The 9,453-nt window shown below is 39.5% G+C and overlaps 2 protein-coding genes across 5 annotated transcripts; both read left to right on the forward strand.

Moving 5' to 3' along the window:
• The first annotated feature begins 936 nt into the window (after nt 1-936).
• tmem11 (transmembrane protein 11) lies at nt 937-4,212 on the forward strand. The gene is made up of 2 exons (XM_029438687.1): nt 937-1,093; nt 2,506-4,212. The coding sequence occupies exons 1-2, from the start codon at nt 1,047-1,049 to the stop codon at nt 3,020-3,022; spliced, it is 564 nt and encodes a 187-aa protein (XP_029294547.1). The 5' UTR covers nt 937-1,046; the 3' UTR covers nt 3,023-4,212.
• A 1,187-nt stretch (nt 4,213-5,399) lies between these two features.
• Nucleotides 5,400-9,437, forward strand: dhrs7b (dehydrogenase/reductase (SDR family) member 7B). 4 transcript variants are annotated; one of them, XM_029437115.1, is made up of 7 exons: nt 5,400-5,547; nt 6,102-6,285; nt 6,479-6,597; nt 7,567-7,777; nt 8,010-8,102; nt 8,215-8,367; nt 8,524-9,437. In XM_029437115.1, the coding sequence occupies exons 2-7, from the start codon at nt 6,132-6,134 to the stop codon at nt 8,727-8,729; spliced, it is 936 nt and encodes a 311-aa protein (XP_029292975.1). In that variant the 5' UTR covers nt 5,400-5,547; nt 6,102-6,131; the 3' UTR covers nt 8,730-9,437. The 4 variants fall into 4 exon arrangements, with proteins under 4 accessions (XP_029292975.1, XP_029292978.1, XP_029292977.1 ...); XM_029437118.1 differs by lacking the exon at nt 5,400-5,547 and adding an exon at nt 5,610-5,749; XM_029437117.1 differs by lacking the exon at nt 5,400-5,547 and having other exon boundaries at nt 5,883-6,285.
• The last annotated feature ends 16 nt before the right edge of the window (nt 9,438-9,453 follow it).

Genomic DNA, 9,453 nt, shown 5'->3' on the forward strand with positions numbered 1-9,453 from the left:
TAATATACATCAAAATGATCAGTGTGAAATGAAAATGCTTTGCATGAATACAATGTACTTTAAAGTTAGAACAGTTTTACAATTTTAATCAGAAACTATCTGATACAATAGTAAGTAAACAAACCTAACAATCTGACGTTTCCATCCTATACCAACATTCAATACTTGACATTTTTCGATACTTTAACAGAATGTATAAAGGCGTAATATCCATAAAGGATTAATAATTAACACATTCATTGATGAACCAATAAATACATAAGCATGTTTTGCGTCTCCAAATAGCCTCCATCAGTTAAGAGTATTCTTGGTGGTATAACTTAAATATTAGAGGTCCTATACTGGGTATATGACGTCGGCGAAGCATGATTTAAACATAATTCAAACGCTCTAAAGATAGCATCGCAGATATTCTTTATTGGTTGGATTTCCGATTCGTCATTGAGCCACATTGATTTATTTTTTATGCTGTTACAATTGTTGTCCCAGGCGCAGCATTTGGGTTCAGCTGATCTCACATTCCAGAACGTAGCCATTATAGTTGTTACATTCAAAAAGCTTCGGGTTACAGCACGCGGACGGGCAGCCTATACTCGCGCACGGGGACAGAGATATAGCATGCGATGGCACAATATGGGTGAGTACCCAGAAGTCTATAAACACAAATCCTGTCACTGTATACAGTAGCCTATGTTGTAGACGAAGCATGCCATGCAATCTACTTAAACAATTATCAATTTAGATATTTAAAAGGATCCTATATTTATTTGATGTTCAGTTTTAATATAGTTACTTGATGCATTGTTAAATTTGAAACAAACATACCTCCGTTTATTTGTGTTAGATTTATTTGAAATGTGGTCTGACCTCTCAAACTTCTGTGCTATTATAAAATACGTAAAGGCAGGTACTCTTGCTTTATAGCTTCATGGGAATAGTAGTCCGCATTCGGGTCGAAGTGATGCGTCGGCTACGTTGACACACTACAATACCCAGAAGGCCGAGTGCTGTCATACGTCAACTGCAATCAGGGTTGTATCTCCAACATGGCGTCGCTGGGAAGGAGGCGCGGTGTCCCAGTAAGCAGGGAGAGGTCAGTTACTCCACATCTTAGCTATTAAATGAAAATGTTTTAATATGATACATAGTTGTGTCGGTGTCGCCATACACCAGATCCCAAACATGCATATGGTTTGGGACTTAAAGTGAAATGCCAACACGACCAGCCGGAATTTTGTCCCAGGGTTAGCTAACGTTAGCAGGCTAACGTGTATAGCTAGCTAATGTTAGCAAGGAAACAAACTAGCAGCTCATGTAATGTTTTGGTTATTTCACACCAGCCGATTAACCGTGGGAAAAGTTGCGTTTAACCGTCCATGGGTGCGTGGGCTGGTGTGATAGGCCACGGCTCGCAAGCTACACGATTGTGACTGAGCTAACAGGGTTGTCCGCTGTGTTTGTCGACCTGTTTTGAAAGTATAACGCTCCTCAACTTAGCTAGTCAGTCCTCCCAACTTTTTACCATGCGAGCGAGTTAGCTAATGTTATCTAATCGACACCTGGGTACATTATGTCCCTTGCATTGTGATTCTAAAATAATTTTCTCTAGTATTAAATACTTCTTCTGTATTTGAAGCCGAATAAGCCTGGTGTCTATCTTAGTCGTTTGGGTTTGTTTGCTCTCTTATCATCATGTACTGGAAGGCCTCGCGAGTGTTGACACTGATCCACAAATGAGATAATTTACACCTGGAAAAATATCACTTTACAGAAAATTTCACTTATCAGTTAAGATAACATATATAAAAAAGATGTTCGTTACAAATTCACAAATGCTACGTTTTATGTGTCATTCCGAATTTCACATTTTGTAGGTGTTTGGCTGTTGGTCAGACACAGTATTTTGTTGACATCACTTCAGCTACGAAAACTTCTGATGACCATTTGGTGATTTTGGCATATATATATATATATATATATATATATATATATATATATATATATATATATATATATATATATATATATATATATATATATATATATATATATATATATATATATATATATATATATATATATATATATATATATATATATATTGAGTTATTGGTCATGGAATTGTTTGTAATTGAATAATTATCTTATTGGTACACTGATTGATGGTAACAATTAGATAATAAATAAGATAGCATGTATGCCATGTTATTATTTTACTTCAACCAAATATGTAATTTATATGCATGATATATCTATCTAGCTACACACATACACACACATTTTGTAATATGGTAAACCTTATGGAATTTCAATTCAGAAAAAATGTGGGTTAAAAAAAACAGCTGGGAATGTTTTTCTGTGTTATTCCAGACGAAAATCATTCACGGGTCCATGAAAATGGGTGGTGTAAAAATGTAGGCAAACCTTTCATAGCATTGAGTCTTGTAACTCTACTCTCCATCCTTTCTCTCACTGTTCTTTGCCATTTATTCTGTTTCTGAACAGGGGAGTGATGGCGGCGACAGAATGCTACATTGTGCACGAGATCTACAATGGAGAGAATGCACAGGACCAGTTTGAGTATGAGCTGGAGCAGGCACTGGAGGCACAGTATAAATACATTGTCATTGAGCCCACACGCATCGGAGATGAAACGGCCCGTTGGATTACCGTGGGCAACTGCCTGCACAAGACGGCCGTGTTGTCAGGCACTGCTTGCCTCCTAACGCCACTTTCACTGCCCATTGAATACTCGCGCTATGTGGCGTTGCCCGCTGGCGCCTTCAGTGTGGCCTGTGCTGCCCTCTATGGGATTTCATGGCAATTTGACCCCTGCTGCAAGTACCAGGTGGAATACGACAGCCAAAAACTCTCGCGGCTGCCCCTGCATACACTCACCTCCTCGACGCCCGTGGTATTGGTACGCAGGGATGACGTCCACAGAAAGAGACTCCATAATACGATAGCACTGGCTGCCCTGGCATATTGCGCCAAGAAGATCTACGAACTCTATGCGGTATGAGTGCACTCTGAAGAGGGTTTAAGAAGCAACAGAAAAAAAAGGAAAAACAAACAAAAAAACAGAACCTATCCAACCCCAGATGTAAGAAAAGTGGAAGTCCCGATCAGACCCAGCAGTTAGCTCCACACATGTGGTGGGTGCTTCCATTTTGAACTTTGATCAGAGGGATATAGTTAAGACTAGAAGGAATTGTTTTTTCCCTTTACATTTTCTTTACTTCTATGTGACAACAACAGCACACTTATCTCCTTAGTACCCTTGCGCATCCTCCCCTGCGCCCTCAACTTGGTATCCTTGACACACAAGCAAGTGCACAAGGGTACGGCAGCAGTTCCTCTGGATTGAATTGTATTGCAGTTGAAAAGGACCGACATGTTTTGAGTACTGAGCTCTTTCCCCTTTCCCTCGTAGTTTTACTGTACCCCTTTCTTGCTGATCAGTACATCACCCTTTCATTAAACATTAGGATATTTCAAACTAACTTTTCTGTATTTTATTTTACTTTTTTCATTAAATGGATTCTAAATGATGTCCAGAAAAAAGCAAATAGCTGCAACTTATTTGAGATTGTGTCTTGTTCATGTAGATATTCTTGTTTAAAAGAGTGTAAGAAAGATCTTATGTGACAATGCTGTGGCTCAATGTCCTCTTTTGAAACTACAAAAATACTTACTTTTGGAAAATCACATTTCACACATGCTTCTAATAATGTATATTACATTGACATCAAGCCGAACCCTCATAATTGAAATTAAAATATATTTGACACTAAAGATAACAATTGCACTGCAAATTATAAATTCATACTTTCTTGTATATGTTTATCCAATGGTGCTTGTTATGAGTTGCTGTCGAGATCAGAAGTTTTAATTTGGGGTCCCAGGAGGAGGTAAAAGTATGGACGAAGTGCGGGATGAGTTGTGATATAACAAGAGACTTGCAAGAATTGAATAATAAAGTGGAATACAAATGTGAATTATTTGAATACCAAGAGTCAAAGTATTCTTGTTAGGGTCACTGATTAAAAGTACATGCTATATAAATGTCAGTTACAAGTAGAATAAGGATTATTGACTTTGCCAGCAGGACTTGAGCAAATTAACATCTGTTCATAAAGAGTTTCCTAAAGAATTTTGTGTAAATCCATTAAAGGTCCATCAAACAATGTATCAAATAAATTGTAAACTTACTTCAAGGTTTGAAAACTGGTGGTGTTTCAGTAAATAGTGTGATCACACAGTATGCCAACATACAGCTTTGATAGGGGCAGGGTCGAAAAGAGTTCTTGATGCTCAACTGTTGACAGATTAATACAAGGTGCTTTTTTTTTGCTTTTTTTTTAAAGCAGTAAATGACGCTTACGTAGGTAAAACTAATAGTTTCTTAATAAATGTGTTCAGTGTATGAAAGCAGCACCTCAGACAACAGGGACCCAGGCTCTTGGCTTTAACCCAGAGAAGATTCATTTGGCAAACTTTGCCCAGCTCTTTGGTTCACATTGATCCTTGCTGCTGATTGCGTTTCCCTTTCCGCCAGTTTGTAACTGAATAAACTAAATAAACATATGCACACAGTAAGCAATACCTTCCAAAGATATTTCCTCTCACCATATATATATATATATATATATATATATATATATATATATATATATATATATATATATATATATATATATATATATATATATATATATATATATATATATATACACACACACACACACACACCTGTATGGGATAAACAGAAGTGACGCAAGGGATGAGTGCTCAGAGGATGGCCTGAGACAGACTCATTAGTTTGCTGATTTGTGGCCAGAGCAGGTTAATTATCCATCAGCTGACAGGAGTGCTAAGTGAGGCTGCTTGTCAACCATTTAAGGTAGTAATGCTTGGTCTGCTGGCATAAGGATGCCCCAGTCATCATAAATATATAAATTATTCCTCTATCCCCTTCTCCTGTAGTTACCCAGACTCAGTTTCTCCCTCACTTTTTAGGGTAACCAAGATTCTGAGATTCTACATATATGCTGTACAGAGTTTGACCCAAGTTTTACTCATAGACACAAGGCAGATTGTTTGCAGTGATGGAGGCTGAACAAATGATTGACATACTGATGTTTCTTTTTAATCTATGCCTTTATTATCTCATATAAACATGAACAAATCGGTTTTATGCTCTGCTCTTGAAACAGCCCAGCCATTCCCGAATGGTTTTAAAAATAGATGTGATGATTAAAATGTTGTGTAAGGTAAAAATAATAATAAAGCTCTATACATTTATTTGGCTTATGTTGTGCAGAAATTAAAACCTGGACAGACCATTTGTGTTCACTCATTCAGCCTACTGGATTATCGAACTTCAACTCCCACAATTCCTAGCGGGGAACACAGCCGGTAGCTCTTCAAAAAACTCACTCCGGTCGCCGGTTCTGTCACCGGTCCGTTCATTATTGGGTTCCTGTCAGACGAGCCCGGAACTGTTCTTATCTCCGACTCACGCTGCTACTTTGTATAGCAGGACAGGTGAGCGCGAACACAAGTGTATAAGTTGTTGTCTTATTACAATGTGGATGTTAGCTAACGTTAGCATTAGCGTCCCCAGCCCTATACTTTTGAGTTACACACGACTAGTCAGTGCAGTTCATCCCGAACTCATTGTGTTTTGTCATTTTTAGGTTAGGGTTTTAACATCTAACCTTGTTTATATTGTGTGCTCAAGTTAAAGGTGAAATGAAACCATTAAATTGCATTAAATGTGCTAATTGATGCATTAAACTTCCACACAAACAAACTCAACTCAGATTATGATTTTAGTTTCAGTGGTTCCAGTGACTTTAAGAAAAGCAGCTCAAGCAGTCAAACCAGAAGCCTGCAGGAAGTTGATGTTATGTCAGATGCTTCAGTCAGCAAGGACAGACCCATATTTATTTGAACTTTATCCAACTAGTAAAATAACTTGTTTAAAATCAAATAAGCATGCATTAAGGATATGGAGACTTATATTTGCTATCTCTAATGGGCCTCTGTTTTAAACAGACTTTTGTTATTCACTAAATGTGTTGACCTCGTGTGTGCAGCTTGTGGAGCAGACGGGGTGATTGTCAGACATGGAGCGGGTCATGGGAGGAGGAATGCTTCAGCTGTTTTTAGCAAGTACGGGGATCTTGCTGCTTTACCGTATACTTGTCCGCCTCAGACCAGGAGCTGCTCTGCAGGATGCTGTGGTGGTCATCACTGGGGCCAGCTCTGGACTGGGGAAAGGTCGGGCACCTGCTCATTTCTTCTTCACTTCAGTGTACACACATAGATGCTTTCCATAAACCGAGTAACGTTGATGTGCAGTGGTTCATTTCAGTTCGGTACTGGTAAGATTATGGCAGTAGTGTTGGCATGTTCTAACGTGCCCTGATTTGATATTCACCATGAACAAGAGGTGTGTGTTTTTGTATTGTAGAGTGTGCACGGGCCTTTCACGCAGCAGGCGCACGCCTTGTGCTGTGTGGACGAGATGCAGGCCGCCTGCAGCAGGTGGTCCAGGAGCTTACAGCAAGTTCAACAGGCTCACAGCGTCAGGTCTGTGTGCACACACGCACGTACACATTGTCAGACACAACAAAAGACCAAACAAAGAGTGTGGGGTTGTCAGCTATTGATGATCTGGGATTTTATATCACCTTCTCTGTGTCTCTAACACCACGATAAGACTGTACAACGTCTATTATTCATCATTGTCTCTCAAAACAAACATTTAGTAAGTAAATGAAAGATGCTTCTCTTCTTAAAAACTATTATCACTCGTTCTTTACCAAGAACCCGCCACTATTCAACATGAGAGAAACAGCTTTTCTCAACTATGCGTATCAGTCATTATTTAAAAGCACAAGTTGTAGTTTTCTGTGACTAGGGTTCTCTTAATAAACAAGTTTAGTTTAGTGGCGTCGTGAAGTAGTGTGGGACTAGATCACCATTGTCATCAGCTTCTCCTGGTTAGGAGTCCTTCATTGTTCATCACTCGGGATGTTTTAACCGGGAGCCGACTTATCCACAGAGGTCTCATCCTCTCCAAAACAAATGTAGGCTACACCGTGATTAAAACCGGTAAAAACATTGAATAAAGCAGTTTTACTTTTAAAATCACTGTTTCTTAAGATCCAGACGTCCGATGACTAAAATCCTTCATCTGGTTAAATGATATAGTTAAAAGGACCAAGATCTAAAATGTGGCTTAGAACGGGATAAAAGGTCCATTTACGACAACCGTAACGCTGACGCAATCACTATGGTAATGCATCGCAATAACAGGTAACCAAATGAAACCAGTATCTTGATTAGAATGATGTATTATATGTATTCTGGAAAGATTTGGTTTAATATAAGTACACAGCTCAACAAAAGAATAAAACTTGTTATCCATAACATAGGTCGGTCGTTTTTAGACGTTTTTATTTGGAAATGTTACATATTTGACCATAAAGCTCTACGATGTATAACAATTTGAAACGACGTGAATACAGATGATAACTGTTCTGTTTTGTCCACCAGACTTACACTCCCAGCACCGTTATCTTCAACCTGGCTGACACAGACACGGTGGACAGAGCTGCTGACGAGATCCTGAAATGTTTTGGACAAGTGGATGTCCTCATCAATAATGCTGGAATCAGTTACCGCGGCAACATACTGGATACCCACCTTTCAGTTCAGCGGGATGTTATGGAGACAAACTACTTTGGGCCCATTGCTCTTACTCAAGGTAAGTGAGGTGCACTTTTGGTTCTCCGAGTATTCTTGATGCTGTGTTTAAAGTCAGAAATACACGAGGGAGCCAAACCATAGAGAAGCTATTTATTATTCATATAAACTACAATAATGAAATGATGTGGTTGATGCATAAACATAGCAAAGCTAGATTTCCAAGGTGAGGAAGTGCAATATTCTACATTAGTCAGCTGTTTCTCTTTCTTTCTTCTTTCCTCCCTTCACAGCTCTGCTGCCCTCCATGGTTCATCGTCGCAGTGGCCACATCGTTGTCATTAGCAGTGTCCAGGGCAAGATGGCCATTCCTTACAGATCAGCATGTAAGTTGTCTTCACTCGTTTAATTAAAGCAAACAAACATCCAAGAGGTTTTTCAATCTGTGCGGTTCATTGTAAATAAAGGAGGACTCTGGTTTGTACACACTTTGGTCAGACGCAGCCTCTAAACACGCCACACAGGCCTACTTCGACTGTTTACGGGCCGAGATCGAGCGCTACGGGATTCCAGTAACGGTGATCAGTCCTGGGTACATCCGAACCAGCCTGTCGGTCAACGCTGTCACAGGAGACGGCTCGAAGTATGGAGGTGAGACAGTGAAGTGTGACACTGTTTACACCAACAATAAGAGAATATAAATCAGTGTGACAAATATGCATTGTAGACATAAAACATTAGAGGTATAATATGTAACATTTACGCATTAAAATGTTGAAGAATTAACCAGTGCAACATCTTTTTCAGTTTTGGATAAAACCACGGCAATGGGTCGGGACCCCAGGGATGTGGCTCAGGCGGTTCTGAAGGCCGTCCGTCAGAGGAGCAAAGACGTTGTTTTGGCGGGCCCTATGCCCAATCTGGCCATTTACCTGCGCACACTGTGGCCTGCACTCTTCTTCAAACTCATGTCCTCTCGCGCTCGCAAGGAGCAGAAACCTAAAGCCGAGTGACGCAGCAGCAGGTGAAGACCAGGAGGTTCACACACAGGGCACGTTGGACATGGACCGTAACATGAAAGGGACTGGTTCACATGGAGGTGTAAATAGATGGGAGCGTTGCAGTAACGCAAACAAACCAGAAACCTGTGTGTTGTAACAGGATGTATGGTGAGTGTCTTTTATTGTTTGGACTAACATTTCTGATTGACCAGGTTAACAAGGTGTGTTGTTCAGCTATTTAAAATCACTGTTTAAAAGTGGGACGTCTATTACTGATACGACTCGAAGCTGTGCTGTAAAGACGTTTTATCAGCATGTGATGCCGTTTTTCAAATTGGTTTGTTGACAAATAAAATGCTCAAACTGTTTTCTATTTGCCAGATGATCTACTCACAACAGTTGCAGAGAGATGTGTATATATAAAAAATATTTTGACAAAGAGCTGTTTTGGAGGTGTGGGTCAGCTGTAACATTATAGCACAGTATTGTGAATGATTCACAAAACAAAATGCTTTTAATACATATAGAGGAAGGAAATGCTGCTTATCGCTAGCCGGAGAAAAAACCTTTTTTTTGTCGTCAGTTTGATTTCCTCTCCGGGTCGAGCTGTTTTCATCCACTGCTTTATCACTTTCATTTCAGCGCAGATGACATCACAACCCCCAATATATTTCTGTTCAGTATATTTTTATTTGTATATATTAAATTAGCTGTCTTGTTTTGATGTGTGAGAAAT

Source organism: Cottoperca gobio, chromosome 8, assembly GCF_900634415.1.
Source record: "Cottoperca gobio chromosome 8, fCotGob3.1, whole genome shotgun sequence".
NCBI classification, from domain to species: Eukaryota; Metazoa; Chordata; class Actinopteri; order Perciformes; family Bovichtidae; genus Cottoperca; species Cottoperca gobio.